Below are 23,123 nucleotides of genomic sequence, written 5' to 3' on the forward strand. Positions count from 1 at the left end.
TACATAAACTCAGGAAACTGAACTCCAGATGAGAAACCACACCTGATACGGCTTCCCAATCACTCAAAGCTCGTTCGAAATCCTAGTATTGTAAGCCTATTTCTTAATACAATAATCACAATCAACACCATCAAAGACGCTGACCGTTCATAGCCTTTTATGCTTTACCCATACCTTTTGTACATTGTAGCTTTAAAAATTTTCTACCGAGCTCGATAACTGCAGTCGCTTTAAGTGCGGCCAGTATCCAGTATTCGAAAGATAGTGGGTTCGAACCCCACTGTCGGCAGTCCTGAAAATGGTTTTCTGTGGTTTCCCATTTATACACCAGGCAAATTCTGCGGCTAGTACCTAAATTAAGGCCACGGCTGCTTCCTTCCCACTCCTAACCCTTTCCTATCCCATCGTCGCCATAAGACCTACATATGTCGGTGCGACGTAAAGCAACTTGTAAAAAAAAATTTCACACTAGAAAAAGATACAATATATAACACTATAACATAGCTGTAAAATAGCGTGTATTTTTTACAGATATATTATAGTGTTATATATTATATTTTTAACTAGTGTGTTCGAAAGACTGAAAAGCTTTTCAGTTACATTAACAAAACACGGGAAAATATGGCTTCCCTCTTAACAGACTTTTGTACAGTACTTTGTTTGCTGACATAAAAGCAGACAGGTCTGAATTCACGAACTGTTATAAGATTATTGCTTGTTGTTTTAAGGGGCCTAACATCGAAGGTCATCGGCCCTATAAGATTATTCTGTTGTTCATAATAATGTTTGTAAACGTCTTGAAACATCGTTTCAATTTCGCTCGGGTCTGGTAATTTGGGACTACTTCAACTATTTCATTATTATTTTGTTGAACTCAATGTTGTTAACACGAAGGGAGTCTGTTAAAATCTTCGTAAAAGGGCATGATGACCTTTTATTTTCCTTTCGAACGATAACCTCTACTACCACCACTACCAGTACTACTGTCTTGTTTATTTGAAAAGTATACTTTTGAAATTCAAGTGGCGAATCTATCAGATTTCAGTTTTATTATTCATATAACAATTATCAATCAATGTACTAGAACTTATATGGCAGAACTTTTTAAGAATAACAGATAAATATTAAAGTTTACATGTTTCCCTATTAACAGAAACGTACGGAACATATTTATCGTAATAAATGGCGGTAATACAAATCATGTCACCATAAAGACCAGAAAACCGTTATTTGATAATGACATAATTTAAATTCTTATTTACAATGAATTCAAGTACTCGCCTCTATGTAGATATGGGAAATCTAAATCACAATTTAAAGGTCTTTCACTGATAATAACCTATGTGGAAATAATCTTCTATTTTTGATTCTGATGTTTTCATCGACAAATCATGTAGATCGGTAATACATTACAGAGACTTTCTTCAAAAATAGTGTACTGTACATACCTTGTACCATTTATTTGTCTAACAGCTAAGTTTAATCTAGTTTAGTTACGTGTTTTCCTCTCTCAAAAATTTAATTCACGCATTTCTAACTTTAAAAAATTTCTTAACTCGTATTTTATAATTAATGTTATCACCGAGCGAGTTGGCTGCGTGGTATGACGTTCGTATTTAATTCGGAAGGTGGATTCGAAACCCACCACCGATGACCATGAAGATGGTTTTCCGGGATTCCCATTTTCACACAAGACAAATTCTGGGCCTGAACTTATTTTTGCTTTGTCTTAACGTTGCACTAATACATCGCACGTTTTCAGTGACACAAGGACGACGAACGGCTAAGATTAGGAAGGTAGCTGCCCTGGCGTTAATTAAGGTACAGCCCCAGCATTTGACTGCTGTGAAAATTTGAAACCACCGAAAACCATCTTCAGGGCTGCCGACGGTGGGATTCAAAGCCTCCATCTCCCGAATTCACGAATTCAAGCTCACAGTTATGACCCTGATCGCAAAACCAACTCGCTTGGTACCTTTTTAAAAACCTATCCTTCTATTGTACCATCGACGCCTACAGCCAAATATAATCGCGAAGGGGAGTTTGGAACAAAATTGCATGTTCCCTTGCCTTCTGCAAGTGAAATCGAGAAGGGAATTATTACATTGGTGAGCCCTCTTTACTGATGCCACTTATACAGGTGTTGGAGAAGAACTCCATTCCTATTGCCAGTCAAAGTCGATGTGGGGAGTACTGATTACAATAGCAGACACGCCCTTTCTTGATCGCTACAAATCGACATCAATAAATATATATAGATCGACATACAAAGGTATATGCATGTTTAAAATATTGCAAACCTTCATTTACAGATTAACTGCTGCTAAACGGCACGTTATATCAACAAACGGATAGTACCATAAGATGCCGTATTTAACAGTCTAAATGGCTGGTTCTATTATATGTTATCGTATCTCATATATTCATGGGTCACCGGGCGAGTTGGCAATGCGGGCAGCGGCGCGCAGCTGTGAGCTCGCATCCGGGAGATAGTGGGTTCGAATTCCACTGTCAGCAGCCCTGAAGATGGTTTTCCGTGGTTTCACATTTTCACACCAGGCAAATGCTGGGGCTGTACCTTAATTAAGGCCACGGCCGCTTCCTTCCCATTCCTAGGCCTTACTTGTCCCATCGTCACCATAAGACATATTTGTGTCGGTGCGACGTAAAGCAAATAGCTATTCATGGATTAGATTGAGTTACAAACGTTGAGTAGAGTGAAATTTAGGTAAGATTGTCTCACAGTGCATTACATTTCGGATAATTATGTGACAGCTACAAACACAGCATTTGTCTCACATATGGCCACTTTGTGGGCCAATGATCGTGTAGAATTTGATGATTCTCTTTTTCCTATAAGTGATTTAAGGTATGAATCATGCGTGTAAAAATTGCAACATTTACTTAAATTCGAAAAATAGAGACAACTCTAACATATAAGAGATAGATATACGACAGAAAGTCATGGGATCAAAGTTGTAGATCACTTCAATTTGAACGGAGATTGTGCCATCCGTTTTGTGACAGGACTTACCGACAAGCCACGAAATACCTCGAAACGAAGGTCTGTACCGTCATCAAAATTGTCTCCCTATTTCGATATTCTTCGGGGATAAAAAGTTTAAAATTTAAAGATCTTCGAAGTTTTCCGTCGGCTACAGGCTAAAACGTATACTTTTGCGAAATTTCAATCTTCTAGCTCGTCTGACAGATTGTGCTGCAATCTTGATTTTGGGGGAGAGGGGTAAAAATTAGGACTTTTAGGAAACTAAAACAAAAAATTTCAGGTGGTCAATATTACACCTTAAAAGGATAGCTGTACGAAAATTTCGCCCAAATAGTCAATGTACAGACATACGGTCGTTACGATTTTATTTATATAGATAAATAAGGAATCTGCTCCACGTACAACACCTTTTGGGCTATGCAAAACCGACCGGTCATGATATCTCCCTTATTAATCCTCCTATCAAAATGATGCACATGAGAAAAAACTTTTAGAAATTGATTTTCATTAAGGATGGTAGATTTCCATTAATTTAGGATGTGCATATTTTGCGAGAGTGCAAAATAATGGTTTCGTTTTAGGATAAACCCCCAGTAAATGTAGGTATTCATTTTTTTTGCTATTTGCTTTACGTCGCACCGACACGGATAGGTCTTATGGCGACGATGGGATGGGAAAGGTATAGGAAGTGGAAGGAAGCGGCCGTGGCCTTAATTAAGGTACAGCCCCGGCATTTGCCTGGTGTGAAAATGGGAAACCACGGAAAACCATCTTCAGGGCTGCCGACAGTGGGGCTCGAACCCACGATCTCCCGATTACTGGATACTGGCCGCACTTAAGCGACTGCAGCTATCGAGCTCGGTATGTAGGTATTCAGAAATAATATTGACCCTAAGACCTACCCAAGGACAAGTAGATTTTAAATATCAAGTTTGGTAGAAATGTATCCACTAGTTTTCAAGTTATAAGAACTCAGACAAACAGACAGACACCAAAGCTAGAAAATATGCAGATGGACATTAATACACCTGAAACGGATAACTGTAGAGAAATTTTGCCAAAATAATTAATGCACAGGCAGACGGTCGTTACGATTTTATTTATATCGATTCTGTTAATAAAAGATATTAAACATATATGATTAATAAGAAATGTGTGTAGAGATTCATTACAACGCTTATTTTACAGAGAAATGGAATCGTGTGAGCCGAATGTTAGTGATTTTTCCCCGATATACTCAACTATGGTAGAATTAATGCTGGTTTGGGGCATTACGTGAAGTACGCGACTATTCCCCTGAGTTGAGTGCATGCCCGTCACACGGCTGTGGTGGTAAAGTTGCCGAAGCTTTCCCTTAAGTTATACGGTTACCATCCCACTTCTTCAGTAGGTACAAGGTCCGGCTCCATGGCCAAAGGCTAGGCTGAGTGGCTCAGACGGTTGAGGCGCTGGCCTTCTGACCCCAACTCGTCAGGTTCGATCCTGGTTCAGTCCGCTGGTATTTGAAGGTGCTCAAATACGTCAGCCTCGTGTCGGTAGATTTACAAATAACATTATTATTATTATCCTTGGCTAAATGGTTGTAAAGCCACTAGCAAAAAAAAAAAAAAGCCCGTTAATCATTTTAAGAATAAGGAGGCTGTGTTAACACATCTCAATGAAGGTCTGCAACTTCGCTTTAGAGACATGTTGCTTAGAGCTCACGTTACAGAGGTGGACATGCGCTTCAATTCAACTTTATTATCCGTACCTTCAATTATAACTGACAACATTTAATTAGTTGAATATCTTACCAACTCGGAACGAGGATGATTCATATTAACTACAATAAATATATAATTATTAGGCCTCCTATTTTCTAATGATAATGTTCTCATTAAAATTCTTTAAAATAACTTACAAGATTTCTTAACATTTTATTTTAATTTTGAGTAGCCGGTGCGAGAATCATATTTTAGAGATAATATCTCGGATTGAAGGTACTTGCCTTGTGTCACAAACCAAGAAGACAGTTTAAGGTTACTAGCCGCTTACAAGCAAAGCTGAACGAGAAAATACGGGAAGCAACGCATGTCTCTGCCTAACTTTAAAGTGGGCATGCACGACACTTGGAAGAATGCTGGTTCAAATCATAATCATGAAGCCGAAAGGAAAATTAGTTTGAAAACAATAATTTACATTTTAGGTACCTTAATATATTCTATATACGTATTCATTTCAATATTTATCCATAATAAAAGTAAGAAGACATCACTGCAACCTATAAGTGAAATAAACTTCAAAATATTATTTTGGGGATGTTAAATAGTGTAATAATTATTATTATACGGTGCCGCGTTTCAAACCTGCAACCAGCTGTGAGCTTACCTTCGGGGGATAGTGGGTCCGAACCCCTCTGTCGGCAGCCCTGAAGATTGTTTTCCGTGGTTTCCCATTTTATACCAGGCAAATTCTGCGGCTGTATCTTAATTAAGCTCACGGTCGCTTCCTTCTCCCTCCTATCCTATCGTCGCCGCAAGTCCTGCGTCGGTTTGACACAAATCAAAATTGTAAAAAAAGAAAGAAGGAAAAGAGAACCTGCAACCAGGATCGTCTTCAGAGCAATAACAACGATGAATAAAAACTGTAAGTGGCAATTGTCACTCTATAGTAAGTAGATTCAAGATAGAACGACCCTGGTATGAATGTAGTTCATTCCAGGGCTTCCATAGTCGAGGAGAAAGATGTTAAAGATTGAAGTATGGAGGGTAGCCATGATCTACTAAGTAAGGTATAGCCATCTCCTTTGTTAAAATGATTCGTGTGTTTAGCAATTTCTATAGCCTCACGATGATTTTCGGTGTAAATAGTTTCTCTTTACAAATGTTTACAAATGTTGCATCAAAAATGATTTGGTAAATTTATTCATAAATATTTAATAGGTATTATGGCCCAGTACACTAGCTGGTTTCAAATATAATGTCTTTATAATTATACAATTTTAAAACAAGGTCTTTTTAAACGCAAATTCAACTCATCTCTTTCAACATGCTTTCAAGTGAAGTCACACTGCATTTTGAGGAGTCTAAATTGTCGCCTTTAGCAATTGAATTCATAGGTTATCATTCTCTCGTAGGAACAAACAAATGAACTAGTTCACAGAGGGCGTAGTATGTTTATTGTTCATTTAACTTCCCCGACTTAACTTACGAGGGAGTTTGTACATGAAACTCTACTCTAAGCCTCTCTTGTCTGCAACTATGACGCGTGTTCCGTTTTCAAACTACGTTCTGTTCTGTTATACGGTAATGAAAATTGAGACCCAAACTGGTAAAAGCAAAGTATTACATTTCTATTCTACATCCTTACTTCACAAATTAATTCGATAGCTGTTACTGAATAATATCTTTCTCTTTCTAGGTGCCAATAAGTATGCCAATCTACTTTCTGTCTTTTCGTTATGGTGATTTCTGGTCAGTTGATGAATATTTCAAGTATTTATACTGGCATTTTTTGTGTCCACAGGGAAGTAAAATATGTTGTAATTTGTATGGAGTACGTGAAAAAAAGTCATAATTTTCTTGGCTACAGGGAAACGGGGATGTCAGCTTAGATATTACGCAAAAGTCGGAATTGAACTCGTATTCAGTATGTAGCCGTTCTCTTTGTTAAAATTATCCGGGTGTTCAACAATCTATATCGCCTCACGAATGAGTCTATGTGTAAATCGTTTCTCCTTACAAATGTTGACAGATGTTAGATCAAAAAAGAATTGATAAATACATTTAGAAATATTCAAATGCAGATCTTTGTACATATGGGTGGAATGAAGTCAGAGGGATGCAAATTCCTTGCATCAAGCAGGTTAAAATGTTTGTCCTTCAACTGCGGAGCTACTCAAACATAGTTCAAGTGGAAGTTATCATGTACTTTTATTTTTATTTCTTATTATTCATTAATGTTTTTATATTTTAAGATAATGTCAGTTGATGGAAATAATAAATACATTTGAATGAAAGGGCCTTAACATAAATCTTTTCAGAACCTGTAGTAGTTGTTGTTGTTGTTGTATCAGTAGTAATGATGTGCTTTAGTAACATTAAGTTAGTAATTCTCGTTTGTTGTTCTTAGGATCGAGGATCTCCTCCCAGGAACTCGACAACAACCATAGAAGTTACGGTCCTTGACAACGACGATCTTAGTCCCAAGTTCACTCGGGAGATCTATAAGACTCAAGTAACTGAGTTCTACCCCGTTACAGTAAGTAGAAACATTTAATTCCATATATTTTGGATTGAATCACTGTCTTTAAATAGTATGAAATCATCAGCTTATACAATATTTGCCACAAATCAAGCAAGTTATTATTATTATTATTATTATTATTATTATTATTATTATTATTATTATTATTATTATTATTATTATTATTATTATTATTATTAAAGCGTCTTTATTGTGGCGAAGTTAGGGCTCTCGGCCCTTTCTTACATTTAACCACTTCATGTATATACAATGTATATTTTACATAAAATTTAAACATATGAAATCTTTACAACCTCGGAGTTTTAATAATATCGTTTGGTTTTACATCTCACTAACTCCTCATAACCTTCATAACGGTTTTCCTAGTATTTATAAGAAAGCAATTAAACATACACAGGAGACATAGCGTAACTACAAGGAATAGACTATACACATCCCACCCAAAGCCTCATCCACAAAATTATTATTTTTAGATGACTATTTGCCTAAAAACTCACCAACATACTACCCTAAATCATCCTAATACAATTCCTATCCAATGATCAGAAATACTTTCAGTACTTTCACAAAATTAGTGAAGCCAAATCACCTACATGTTCATGTGAATAAGAAACACAGACAGCAATTCATCGTCTAAACCGATGTAAACAGCTAGAAGGAAATAGACCCAAGTATTTCAAGCAAACAAGTGTTCTTCTGTGCAAACTGATTTCCAGATGCCACTACAACTATGTTCATGCATCGACTGCACTAGAACCTAAATCTCTGAGATATAGCAGACTACTATAACTCAACAAATGTAATTATGCATTTCTGAGATATACCCAAAGAGATGCGAGTTCATTATAATTCATATTTTCTCTTCTTTATTCCAAATTTAATAAGAAAATATTAATTAAATTATTTTCTAATGTACCATTAATCATACTCTGGGAATTGTTGGGTTAATATTCATGTATATGATTACCTACCATGACAATTTACATAGGTGTCACAACAATGTTCTGGAGGACTTAGGTGGAAGATTTTGATGAAGTCTGGACTTGATGTGTGGTACTGTAGTCACGTAAATCTGTTCGTAAATGTAAGTCACTCTCCAAAAACAGTACTCTTGGATTTACTATATAGCATCCTGACGAATCAGCTGTTATCGTCTGAGCGGCAATATATTTTCGCACAGAATACGTAGACTTCTACTTTCAGCATCTGTGACTGCTGGTTTATTCGCATTCTGTAACACATGATATAACTACGTGTTCTGTAAATGTACTCGCTGTTGAAATGACGGTGGTTCTATAGAACTTTTCCAAGACAGCTGGACGTTATTAATTTAAAGAGGAACTCGAGCATATCCGCCTGTCTAGCAGTCAGTATTACTGACATGCCTTTGGGCCTTACAACGAACAAAGTAATAGTCATGTAACACTTCTTGCATAACATTCGTGTGAACGAGTAACATTATGGACGTTAAAACTTGTTAGAGATCTGAAGAAATGTTAGCCATCATAGTCTCTATATGTAGAAGTAGTTTTGTCATCAATATCATTTCTCTCTATTTGTATGTTTCTTCTTACAATAAGACTTCCGTGGGATTGCCGATTAAGTTCCTACTTCTGTCATCCAGTCTTTAATTTAATTCATTTTTATTTGTGAGGCAATTTTGATATTCTTTGTTGAATATTTTACGGTCAAAATTTGAACTACCAATTGAGTAGTAAGTGCCAGTATTATTATATATTAAACTTGATTCCTCGATGCTGGAGACAGTCACTTCGGGAATATACTCGACTGATTGGCTGAATGGTCAGCGTTGAGGCTTTCGGTTAAGAGGGTCCCGGGTTCGATTCCAGGCCGGGTCGGGGATTTTAATCGTGTTTGATTAATTCTTCTGGCTCTTCATATTCATACAACACACTACACTACCAACCACCACAGAAACACGCAATAGTGATTACATCCTTCCATATAAGGTTGGCGTCAGGGATGGCATCCGGCCGTAAAACAGAGCCAAATTCACATGTGCGACACAGTTCGCATCCGCGACCCCAAATGTGTGGGAAAAGCGGTAGAATAATAATAAGATGATGTAGTTGTACCTCCACTGAAAATAATAGTAATCTTAAACACACCTGCTTATTAAAGTTACGATAGATGTAGGCTGTGCTAAGTGTGAACCACTTCAGTTTTAGAGACGTTGGTAATTGGTGTAATTAAAGACCATATTTAGGCTGTGTCATGTTTCGGCTCAGACAATACCTTCATAATGTTAATTAGAATAAATTAAAATTCTGAAATTAAGTAGCCTACTGGGAAAGGAAGAGTTTTACTCTTTGTAACAAAAACTCACTTCCCTTCTTACAGTTGCGGTTGGGTATTTTCAAAAGTAAGTATAGTGTATATCCAGAAAGTTACAGATCAAGCCCATGTTTTCGGTCTACGCAGTGAACAACTGTAAATGAAATTAACCACCACTACAAATACTCAGTCAAAAAAATCTTACCCTTATATTTAGACTATTAGCGACATCGTACTTTACACTCCTTTTTAGACAATTTAATAGATTTCATAAACGACATTGCCACGTTGTTGAAGTAAAAGTACGGGATGAACAATGAAAGGAAAACCCAGAGAGTCGGTTGCGTGGTACGAGCCGCGTAATTGTTAGTTGGATTCGGGAGATGGTGTATCAGAACCTCACCATCGGCAGTCTTCAAGATGGTTTTCCGTGGTTTCCAATTGTCATACGAGGCAAATGCTGGCTGAGGCTGTACTTAATTGAGGCCACGGCAACTTTCTACACTGCATTAACCTTTTTCTACCCCTTCAATGTCGAAAGCCTGTCATAATTAATGCAACGTTAAATCACTAGCAAAAAAATAAAAACAAGTTATTGAAATTGAATGTCAAATCAAAATCGCACCTGCAAATTTAAGTAAAGCAGAAGAGCTCTGAACTTGTAAGAGATATATCGCGCGGGGCCCTGTGTTCGAATCACGCCCAAAAGTCTTTTGGATGCAGAATGAATCGCGTGAATGTTGTGTGAGTGTTAAACAAGAGGATTGAGCCTTGAAACTTTTTTAAATTAAGTGCTTTAGACATTGCATAAATGTTTACAAAGTTCACGATTACTTCATAATTTTTCACTCGCTGATCATTTTTTCTCAGAAATATTAATACACATAGGGATAGAAATCATGTAGGTGAAACAAACAACATCTTATAGTACGTGTTATCCTGTCGCGGTCCCGAATTGTACTGATCGGGTAGCAAGTGGAGTAGAGTGGGAATTAAAATGAGGTATAGGACACATCTGAAGGCAAACGTTGGCCACGCAGTGAAGGAAGGAACAGCGGTAGTGGGAAGGAGAGGGAAAGGGTTAAGAAAGACATTAAACGTAAATCTGGAAGTGATCCATGAGATATCGCTGATTAACATTAGGCCTATATCGAATATCGAATACGTTTACTGTAAGTAAAGAAGTGATGAATTAGCAACCCACTTTTTATTCAGCCAGTGCATGTATAGAGAAAGAGAAAAGTAAGCCCTCTTGACCTTTTAAGGATGGGCGAATGAGCGGCTCAACGACTAATTAAGGTGAAGACAAGTAGCAGCCTCCGGAAGTGGTTCTGTCTTCTGCTTGAAGTGCTTGACTTGAGCAGAGAAAGCGCATTTTATTAACTCATCCACTCTATTACCAGAACCCCACTCCTTTCGTGACAGCAGTTTACAGATGCATTGTCCTTGAATGTTTGTTAGATGTTTTCCTGTTAAAATATGAACTAGTCTATCACCCCTTCTATCTACGGCCTTCATCGGATTTCTTTCTCGTCTTGATCTTCCGCTCAACTGAGTGGCTCAGACTGTAGAGTGTTGGCTGGCTTTCTGAGCCTAATTTTCCGCGTTCAATCCTGGCTCAGTCGGTGGTACTTCATGGTGTTCAAATACGTCAGCCTCGTGTCGGTAGATTCGACGGCACGTAAAACAGCTATGCGCCAAAATCCCGACACCTCGGCGTCTCTGGAAACTGTAAAGATGGTGGTGATGTTTTTTCTGCTATTTGCTTTACGTCGCACCGACACAGATAAGTCTTATGGCAACGATGGGATAGGAAAGGCCTAGGAAGTGAAAGGAAGTGGCCGTGGCCTTAATTAAGGTACAGTCCCGGCATTTGCCTGGTGTGAAAATGGGAAACCACGGAAAACCATCTTCAGGGCTGTCGACAGTGGGGCTCGAACCCACTATCTCCCGATTACTGGATACTGGCCGCACTTAAGCGACTGCAGCTATTGAGCTCGGTGGTGTTTGTTTTAAGGGGAAGTACAACTGTGCAACCAGCAACCATCCTCTCTCAAGACTTATTCAGGGGAGAAAAGGAAGAAGTCCGACTCTTCGAAAAATAAAGGTATTGGCAAAAGAAAGGAAAGGGCCACGAAGGGCTTCAGATTGAAAAATCCCCTAGATCTCGCAAACCTGAAACCGTAGGGGTCGACCAAGGGAGGTCCGATAGGAAGGATGAAAGCAAGGATACTGGTACAAGTAAGTGGAAACAATGCCGGACTCATCTAGAGGAGCCGTGCCTGTCAACTTACGCTCCCAAATTGAGAGCCCCTGTTCCCCCTTATAGTCACCTCTTATGACAGGCAGGGGATACCGTGGGTTCTGTAAATTATTTATTATTACTATTACTGGTATTCTTCTTCTTCTTCTTCTTCTTCTTCTTCTTCTTATTATTATTATTATTATTATTATTATTATTATTATTATTATTATTATTATTATTATTATTATTATTATTATTATCATTACTACTCATTTCTCCTCTCGAACGCTTATTCTAAATTTCAACCCAGTAAAATCAGCTTACAGTTCTGAAAAGTCATAATTTTCTCTTATTCTTCCTGGATTTCTTCACGATTATCTGAGATCAGCACTGTTTTGAATTAAACCCATTTTTTTATGGCCAGATATCCTTCCTGACGTCAACACTACTATTGGCCGTCAGATGAAAAGTCGCATGTATGCGGTGTAAAGGGTACAAGAGGTAAACATGGCTGCTGCACATATTCCAATCTCAAGTCTCAAAGCCTGCCAATAAACATCTGTTCCGTCAACGGAGACTCTTTCGAATTCTGGTCCTGATGCGATGTTTCTAAGTGTTAGGGAAATTGTGCTTTAGTTACGCATTTACTGTACTGCATAACGAACAGTCTCTGGTAAGACCTCAACTAGAGTATGGTTCCAGTGTATGGGACACTTGCCAAGATTACTTGATTCTGGAACTGGAAAAAATCCAAAGAAAAGCAGCTCGATTTGTTCTGGATGATTTCCAACGTGTTACAAAAATTTTGCAAAGTTTGGGCTGGGAAGACTTGGGAGAAAAGAGACGAGCTGCTTGAATAAGTGCTATGTTCCGAGCTGTTAGCGGAGAGATGGCGTGGATTGACATTAGTAGACGAATGTTTGAGTAGTGTCTTTAAAAGTAGGAAGTATCAAAATATGAAGATAAAGTTGGAATTTAAGAGGAAAAATTGGGACAAATATTCCTTTATATGAAGGGGAGTTAGGGATTGGAATAACTTACCAAGGGAGATGTTCAATAAATTTCGAATTTCTTTGGAATCATTCAAGAAAAGTCTTGGAAAACAACAGATAGGGAATCTGCCACCTGGGCGACTGCCCTAAATGCAGATCAGTATTGACTGATTGATTGAATGATTAATTAATAATGAACATACGCCTGTTTAAGACAGCTTGTACTATTTATCACGATTAATGTTTGCAGCTTAGTATAGTATCTGTTACTCGTGCCGTACCCACAAGCTGGTGCGACTTCTCGTCAGACGCAGATAGTATCTGTTACTCGTGCAGTGCCGTACCTACAAGCTGGCGCGACTTCTCGTCAGACGCAGATAGTATCTGTTACTCGTACAGTGCCGTACCTACAAGCTGGCGCGACTTCTCGTCAGACGCAGATAGTATCTGTTACTCGTGCAGTGCCGTACCTACATGCTGGCGCGACTTCTCGTCAGACGCAAATAGTATCTGTTACTCGTGCAGTGCCGTACCTACAAGCTGGTATGGATTCTCGTCACACGCAGATAGTATCTGTTACTCGTGCAGTGCCGTACCTACAAGCTGGCGCGACTTCTCGTCAGACGCAGATAGTATCTGTTACTCGTGCAGTCCCGTACCTACAAGCTGGCGCGACTTCTCGTCAGACGCAGATAGTATCTGTTACTCGTGCAGTGCCGTACCTACAAGCTGGCGCGACTTCTCGTCAGACGCAGATAGTATCTGTTACTCGTGCCGTACCTACAAGCTGGCGCGACTTCTCGTCAGACGCAGATAGTATCTGTTACTCGTGCAGTGCCGTACCTACAAGCTGGCGCGACTTCTCGTCAGACGCCGATAGTATCTGTTACTCGTGCCGTACCTACAAGCTGGCGCGGCTTCTCGTCAGACGCAGATAGTATCTGTTAATCGTGCAGTCCCGTACCTACAAGCTGGCGCGGCTTCTCGTCAGACGCAGATAGTATCTGTTACTCGTGCCGTACCTACAAGCTGGCGCGGCTTCTCGTCAGACGCAGATAGTATCTGTTACTCGTGCAGTGCCGTACCTACATGCTGGCGCGACTTCTCGTCAGACGCAAATAGTATCTGTTACTCGTGCAGTGCCGTACCTACAAGCTGGTATGGATTCTCGTCACACGCAGATAGTATCTGTTACTCGTGCAGTGCCGTACCTACAAGCTGGCGCGACTTCTCGTCAGACGCAGATAGTATCTGTTACTCGTGCAGTCCCGTACCTACAAGCTGGCGCGACTTCTCGTCAGACGCAGATAGTATCTGTTACTCGTGCCGTACCTACAAGCTGGCGCGACTTCTCGTCAGACGCAGATAGTATCTGTTACTCGTGCCGTACCTACAAGCTGGCGCGACTTCTCGTCAGACGCCGATAGTATCTGTTACTCGTGCCGTACCTACAAGCTGGCGCGGCTTCTCGTCAGACGCAGATAGTATCTGTTAATCGTGCAGTCCCGTACCTACAAGCTGGCGCGGCTTCTCGTCAGACGCAGATAGTATCTGTTACTCGTGCCGTACCTACAAGCTGGCGCGGCTTCTCGTCAGACGCAGATAGTATCTGTTACTCGTGCCGTACCTGCAAGCTGGCGCGACTTTTCGTCAGACGCAGACAGGATCTGTTACTCGTGCAGTGCCGTACCTACAAGCTGGCGCGACTTCTCGTCAGACGCCGATAGTATCTGTTACTCGTGCCGTACCTACAAGCTGGCGCGGCTTCTCGTCAGACGCAGATAGTATCTGTTACTCGTACAGTGCCGTACCTGCAAGCTGGCGCGACTTTTCGTCAGACGCAGACAGGATCTGTTACTCGTGCAGTGCCGTACCTACAAGCTGGTGCGACTTCTCGTCAGACGTAGATAGTATCTGTTACTCGTGCAGTGCCGTACCTACAAGCTGGCGCGACTTCTCGTCAGTCGCAGATAGTATCTGTTACTCGTGCAGTCCCGTACCTACAAGCTGGCACGACTTCTCGTCAGACGCAGATAGTATCTGTTACTCGTGCAGTGCCGTACCTACAAGCTGCCGCGACTTCTCGTCAGACGTAGATAGTATCTGTTACTCGTGCAGTGCCGTACCTACAAGCTGCCGCGACTTCTCGTCAGACGTAGATAGTATCTGTTACTCGTGCAGTGCCGTACCTACAAGCTGGCGCGACTTCTCGTCAGTCGCAGATAGTATCTGTTACTCGTGCAGTGCCGTACCTACAAGCTGTCGCGACTTCTCGTCAGTCGCAGATAGTATCTGTTACTTATGCCGTACCTACAAGCTGGCGCGACTTCTCGTCAGTCGCAGATAGTACCTGTTACTCGTGCAGTGCCGTACCTACAAGCTGGCGCGACTTCTCGTCAGACGCAGATAGTATCTGTTACTTATGCCGTACCTACAAGCTGGCGTGACTTCTCGTCAGACGCAGATAGTATCTGTTACTCGTGCAGTGCCGTACCTACAAGCTGGCGCGACTTCTCGTCAGACGCAGATAGTATCTGTTACTCGTGCAGTGCCGTACCTACAAGCTGGCGCGACTTCTCGTCAGATGCAGATAGTATCTGTTACTCGTGCAGTGCCGTACCTACAAGCTGGCGCGACTTCTCGTCAAATGCAGATAGTATCTGTTACTCGTGTCGTACCTACAAGCTGACGCGACTTCTCGTCAAGTGCAGGTAGTATATGGAAGGATGTGTTCACTACTGCGTGTTTGTGCGGTAATTGGTAGTGTGATGTGTTGAATATAAATGAAGACGTGTATTAAGACGATATCAAACATCCATTCCTCGAGCAAGCAGAATTAATCAGATGTGATTAAAATCCCCGATCCGGTCGGAAATTGAACCCGGAGCTCTATGGACCGAATGCCATTTCGCAGACAAGCAGTCTGACCTGAACAAATCAAACCTACAGCTGATAAATGTTCAATGTTTGAAGTTTATGAGAACGTGGCGTGATATTCTTTCCTGAATACCTACGTAGACCTATGCGATTTTAGGGCTATAATGAAGGAAGCTTCAAAATATACGAGACAAGTAGAACGAATTGACAGGAAATTGCAAGAAGAACTAATTCAATATATTCTCCGGGGTTAAACAACTTGTCAAACGCCTGTAGTGATCACGGACCTCCAGATGAGTTTGTCATTGCTTCTACTTTTCTTCTACTTTCTCCAACTTCATTTATTGCCATCGTTCTCTGGCGGTGTTAATTTGTCGTGGTAATAATATAATTATTTGCGTAATGTTTCACTAACTACTTACAGGGTACCGAGCAAGTGGCCGTGCAGTTAGGGTCGCGCAGTTGTGAGCCTGCATTTGGGAGAAAGTGGGTTCGAACCCCATTGTCGGCAGCCCTGAATATGGTTTTCCGTGGTTTCCTATTTTCACACCATGAAAATGCTGGGGATGTACCTTAATTAAGGCCACGGCCACTTCCTTCCCACACCCATCCCTTTCCTATCCCATCATCGCCGTAAAACCTATCTGTGTTGGTGCGACGTAAAGTTAAATTGTAAAAAGATAAAAATACTTGCAGGATATTTCGAGAATGCCGAGGTATTGGAAATCTTGTTCCATATGAGTATTTTTATATGCTGGTAAATTTACCGGCACGAGGCTGGCGCGTTTGAACAACTTCAAATAACACAGTATTGAGCCGAGACCGAACCCGGCTCAGAAAGCTAACCCTCTACCGCCTGTGACACTCAGTCTGATGGCTCTCGAAATTCCGATGCCCCACCTTCATGGCTGTACTCTTTTCTTAATGAATCGCAAGCCATCTTAATTTTATCCTTATCGACGTGAATGTCCCTGACACTAAATCATATGCCAGTCAGGAGAAATATAAAATAATTTTGAAAGTAGGAGTCCTTTTAATCTTATTCTTCCTTCACCTCCTTTCTCGTATCCTTGTGGGATTGCTGGTGCGAACTGTGTCACACATATGGGGATTTTACCCTGTTTTACGGCCGGATGCCTTTCCTGACCTCAGCCCTGTGCAGGGAAGTATTCCCTATTGCGAGTTTCTGCTGTGGTTGAAGGAGTGTATTGGGCCGAACATAATGACCCAGTCCCCGAATCAAGGAAATTGAACGGACGTGATTAAAATATCTAACCCGACGGGGAACCGAACTCACGGACCTCTAATCCGAAGATCTCAATGCTGACCATTCATCCAAGGATCCAAGCTAGTAATCCCTTTATTAGTCAAAAGTGAAACTATAAATTAAATCCACATGAAATTATTTCTGAAATAAGCCATTTATTTGGCTCCAAGATGCCTATTTTGCAAGCTATTTTCTTTCTTTCTTTCTTTCTTATTTACTTACTTTACTCTCTTTCTTTGAAAATGTGATATAAAATGCCCGGTTAATGTTTCCTTTTGGTAATCCTTTCATTTCTCTAAGTTGGTAAATGGTAAATATGGCAGATGTTAAATAAAATATTATTTGGGCGTCAGCTTGATAATCACAAAAGCAGTTTATTGTTCTCAAAGTTCCGTCGAGGAATGCCGTGAAATAAATTGTGAGCAAATACCTTGCATTCCTTATTGAGCTGAAGAAAGTAGCAGATGGTATGTGTGTGTGTCTGGTTGTCCCGTACAGCAACGTGACATAGCAGAAGTAGTTCTAGGTCACTCTCGCTGCAGACAAAACAAACAACTAAAAATCTCTCTAGTAAATACTCCTCTTGCATTGTCATTCTCAGCCATTCACGTTTACTTTCTTCAGCTGAAAGTAAAATTGTGGGCTTAATTCATAATCACGTCACAGAAATGGTTGTATCTTTCAGAATGTCATTACATCGTTCCAAACAAGTAATTTAATAATAATAAAAATCCACAGCATGTTTCCAGTCATTCGATCGGGTCAAGAATGGAATTAATGAAGCCCCCATCTAGCGGCGATGATAGAAAATGTGCCGGTTGCCGAAGTCTATCGCACTCATCTGGAGCAGTGATAAATGACTGACAGATGAAATGAAATGTTACTGGAGAGTGTTGCTGGAATGAAAAATGACAGGGAAAACCGGAGAAAAACCTGTCCCGCCTCCGCTTTGTCTAGCACAAATCTCACATGGAGTGACCGGGATTTGAACCGCGGAACCCAGCGGTGAGAGGCCGGTGCACTGCCGCCTGAGCCACGGAGGCTTCAATAATAATAATAATAATAATAATAATAATAATAATAATAATAATAATAATAATAATAATTTCCGTTCTTTTTTCTACCGTTTTTCCCAAATCTGTGGGTTTGCGGGTGCGAACTGTGTCGCGCATGTGGATTTGGCCCTGTTTTGCGGCCGGATGCTCTCCCTGACGCTAACCCTATATGGAGGGATGTAATCACTATTGCGTGTTCCTGTGGTACTTGGTAGTGTATGAAGAGGAAAGTGTTGGTACAAACACAAATTCCCAGTCCCCGGATCAGAAGAATTAATCAGACGTAATTAAAATTCCCGACCCGGCCGGAATTCGAACCCGGAACCCTCTGAACCGGAGGCCTCAACGCTGACCATTCAGTAATGAGTCGGATAATAATAATAATAATAATAATAATAATAATAATAATAATAATAATAATAATAATATTGGCGAGCCTCCGGAGAGGTCTGGTACAAGTCTTTCAAGTTTACGTCCATGGACGACCTGCGCCTCGGCGAGGATAGAGACCTCCCTAGGATGAAAACTAATATTGTGACAGCACACACACCCACTCTCCGAGCCAGAGAAATTAGCCAAGGAAGATTAAAATTCCCCACCCGGCTGGGAATCAAAACTGAGAACCCTTACACCAAAAGCCAGCATGTTGACCAGTTAGCCATGGAGCTGGACAAGAAGGTGAATAATCATGGACTGCACATCTAAAATCTGAAATAATACTTACTTACTTACTGGTTCATTCGACTGCCACGTGTATTTCATTTTTTTTCTTTTTGTTGCTGTTTAACGTCGCACATTGCACTGTTTTCGGTAACGTTAGGATAAGAAATAGCAAATATAGAACAGGGAAGGTTTCGTTTAAGGTAAATCCCCGACATGTTCCTGAGGTATAATAATATCATTTCCTGTGGCTATTTCTAGCCGAGTGCAGCCCTTGCAAGGCAGACCCTCCGATGAGGGTGGGCGGCATCTGCCATTTGTAGGTAACTGCCTGTTATTGTGGTGGAGGATAGTGTTATGTGTGGTGTGTGAGTTGCAGGGATGTTGGGGACAGCACAAACACCCAGGCCCCGGGCCATTGATATTAACCAATCAAGGTTAAAAACCCCGACCCGGCCGGGAATCGAACCCGGGACCCTCTGAACCGAAGACCAGAACGCTGACCATTCAGCCAACGTGTCGGACTGTTCCTGAACTGAAAGTGGGAAAACACGAAAAACCCTCTTCAGAGCAGATGAAAATGGGATTCGGACTCACCATACATGCTAAGCCAGCTCACTCAGTGTTAAGTTTAAAATTCCAAAGAATGAGCATTGCGGTTTGTTCAGAGTTCAGCCTTGAGCTCTTCTTTTCTTTTCAATGTATGTATTTAAATCACTTCAATAATGTGAAGGAATGGTTAAAGGCGTCTGATTTTGTCCGTATGCTCAATTTTTATTTGACAACACATTTCAACGATTTTTTAATAACATACTAGCTGTATTACACGGCGCTGCCCGGATACTTCACTGACTGTTTACTTTTAGGATTTCTATAACCTGTTAGTTATGTGTGAATGGATTTTTATATGTTTCTTTATGGTGATGCATATACTCACTTTACGAAATATGTTGTAGTTTCTTAGTTGTAACTTAAGAGTTGTTGTCATGTGTTTAATTTTCAGTTTAGACTATTTTGTTTCACGTTAAATAATTTTTGGCGTAGTGACAGCCCGGATTGTCTGGGAAGTATTTGATGCTTTCAAATAAATAATAAAAATAAGTGATGACTGTATGTATTTACGAGGTGCATCATAGATATTATGTACACAGTTCCAACTGTCAATGGGACTGTAACCAATCAGCCTAGGAATCCTGAAAACTTTGGATTCAACACTAATCTCGGTCAGTTTAGACATTTTCATCTTCACCACTCCTCACCCCCATGCCGATGAACTTGTACGGACCGGGCGAGTTGGACGTGCGGTTAGGAGCGCTCAGCTGTGAGCTTGCACCCGGGAGATAGTGGGTTCAAATCCCACTGTCGGTAGCCTTGAAGATGGTTCTCCGTGGTTTCCCATTTTCACACCAGGCAAATGCTGGGACTGTACCTTAAGGCCACGGCCGCTTCCTTTCCATTCCTAGGCCTTTCCTATCCCATCGTCGCCATAAGATCTATCTGTGTCGGTGCGACCTAAAGGAAATAGCAAAAAAATAACTTGTACGGTACTTAAACGACATCCGAAGTGTCACAATTTAACTCAGCGACCCCGAAATCAATAGATTCGACACTAATATTATCGTTTTCGGTTATGTTCTTATGTCATCCCTCCCATAGTGGTGATAGGGACCATCTAGTAAATTATATAATTATACACCAAATTTGACTGAGAGCCGTTCTGCAACGCGCACACATCCATAATCTCGGACATTTTGGGCATTCTCTTTTTCACACCTTAACCCATGTTAATGGGAGTGTTACTATTCATCTGAGAAACCCCGTAGACTGTAGATTCGATACTCATACTGGTTTGTTTTCAAATATTTGTATGTGTCATCCCCTCCCTGAGGGTGCTAGAGGATCTTAGCCCACAGTATTTTTTTTTTTTCAGATAGTAAGTCATGTGTGTACCGCGTATGATTGGGAGCTTTTCTGAAACTTACACGCATATATCCTTAATCTCGGTTATTTTTGACAGTTTATTCTTAATCGGCATGCGCAATGTCACAGTTGATCTCAGCGACCCCGAAAACTATGGATTCGACACTCCTTTTGATTATTTTTACATGCCAGCCCTCCCTTCCCCCACAATGTATTTTCCAGATAGTAAGTCATATGTCCGCCAAGTTAGGTTGAGAGCTACGCTGGAATATACACGTATACATCCATATCTCGGTCATTTTGGACAATTTCTCTTTCAACCCTTTGGACTCAAATGGCATCTTGAGTGTCATGATTAATCTCAGCCACCTCGAAATCTATGGATTCCACATTAAAATTGATCGTTTTGAATTAGTTTCAGATGCCACCCCTCTCCAACCTAATCCCTAGGGGTGTTAGACGTGTCATATCCCCACAGTACATTTTCCAGATGGTAAGTCGTATGTGTACCAAGTTTGGTTGAGAACTGCGCTGGGATATACACACATACATCCATAATATCGATCACTTTGGGCATTTTCTTTTTCAGCCCATCTCACTCCCATACCGATGGGACTGAACTTGGACTTAAACGGCGTCCGGAGTATTGCAGTTCATTTCAGCGTCTCAAAGACTGGGTATTGGACACTCTTTTAGATTGTTTTTACATGTCACTCCTTACCACCCCTCCCTCCCCAAGGGCGCGTCTTACCCCCACAGTATTTTTCTCCTGGTGGTGAGTAATATGTGTGCCAAGTTTTGTTGAAATCGGTCCAGTGCAGTGGTTTAAGAGGAGATGTAGTGTACATACATATATACATACATACATACATACATACATACATACATACATACATACATACATACATACAATAACACCGGGCGAGTTGGCCGTGCGCGTAGAGGCGGGCGACTGTGAGCTCGCATCCGGGAGATAGGGGGTTCGAATCCCACTGTCGGCAGCCCTGAAGATAGTTTTCCGTGGTTTCCCATTTTCACACCAGGAAAATGCTGGGGCTGTACCTTAATTAAGGCCACGGCCGCTTCCTTCCAACTCCTAGGCCTTTCCTGTCCCATCGTCGCCGTAAGACCTATCTGTGTCGGTGCGACGTAAAGCCCCTAGCAAAAAAAAAACATACAATGACTTTTACATATTTATTCAATAAAACGGCGTAGTTCAAGTCTTCGCCACTGCCACCATATGTTTTCTTGTAGTCAGTGCTACTAGGAATTCACTGAAATGTTCACCATTAACGTTGTATGCTATGAACTAGTATTTGAAACTAACGCAGGCGATGGTAGTGAGAAAAGTTTACAGAGTTTAGTTTAAAGAGATTTTTTTTGTAAATGCTATTGTTCGGGGCGTCGACCCTTGTGGATCTCTTGGCCCTACTGACACCATATTGTATGAACCTGCATGTAATTGGAATGGCGGTAGTGTGGAATGTTGTGTGTGAGGAAAGGAAGATTAAGGACGTCACAAACACCCAGTCCCCAGGCCAGGGATATTAATTCTTACAATGAAAAAGCCCTGAACCGGCTGGGAATCGAGCCCGTGGCCGCTGGGTGACAAGCGGACGCGTTGCCCCTACACCGCGGGGCCGGACTTAAAGAGGTGTACAAGTGACGCTAATTAGAAGAGAAAAAGGAAGAAGCCCGATCCTTCGAAGAATGAAGATATCGGTTATAGAAATGAAAGAGTTAAGGTGGGTGGAACATTGAAAGCCTTGTGCTCACAAACATAATACTGTCGGGGTCAGTAGAGAAGATGTCAACCAGCAAAGGCCGAACAGGAAAGATGAAAGTGAGAAGCCAGGCACAGATAAGTGGAAGCAATGTCAGACACAGGTAGGGACCCTGAGGTCATCAAATTTATCTCCCAATTAGAGAACCCCTAGGGATTCACACGATTTAGTTGTCTCTTAGGACGGGCAGGGGATACCATGCAAGTATTGTTAGATTCCACCCAAAGGAGGTGAACTTCATTCAGCTTAAGGAGGTTCTATTAATATACGAGTATTTTGCCTCAGTTCTCCCAAATTTGAATATATACGAACTATTTTTAGTTTCCCGACTACGTATTACAAACCATCCGATTCTTTCGTTCTAAAAGTTTATCCCCATACTAACACGGATAGATTTTCCGTAGTTTGAACCCCACTGTTGGCAGCCCTGAAGATGGTTTTCCGTGGTTTCCCATGTTCAGACCAGGCTTCCTTCCCACTCCTAGGCCTTTCCTATCCCATCATCGCCATAAGACCTGTCTGTGTCGGTGCGACGCAAAACAAATTGAAAGAAAATTATTTTCAGTAACGTCGAGATAGGAAAAGGCTGGAATGGAAATATACTGGCTGTGGTCTTAATTAAGGTACAACCTCGGTATTTGCACTGCTATGTAAATGAGAAACAACGAAAGACATCTTCAGTTCTGCCGATGGTGGGGTTTGAACTCAACACTTACCGAATGCAAGTTTATTGCTACACGATCCAAACAGAGTAGTCAGAGTAGTGAACCAATATT

General features: G+C 41.0%; 1 protein-coding gene across 1 annotated transcript in view; it reads left to right on the forward strand.

The window, feature by feature from the left end:
- Positions 1-23,123, forward strand: part of Cad89D (cadherin-89D) — a 273,325-nt gene that overhangs the window by 160,387 nt on the left and 89,815 nt on the right. Inside the window, exon 8 of the mRNA XM_068226160.1 lies at positions 7,118-7,246. Coding sequence (XP_068082261.1) covers positions 7,118-7,246 — 129 coding nt within the window. The remainder of the gene's footprint in view (positions 1-7,117; positions 7,247-23,123) is intronic.

Source organism: Anabrus simplex, chromosome 1, assembly GCF_040414725.1.
Source record: "Anabrus simplex isolate iqAnaSimp1 chromosome 1, ASM4041472v1, whole genome shotgun sequence".
Classification (NCBI taxonomy): domain Eukaryota; kingdom Metazoa; phylum Arthropoda; class Insecta; order Orthoptera; family Tettigoniidae; genus Anabrus; species Anabrus simplex.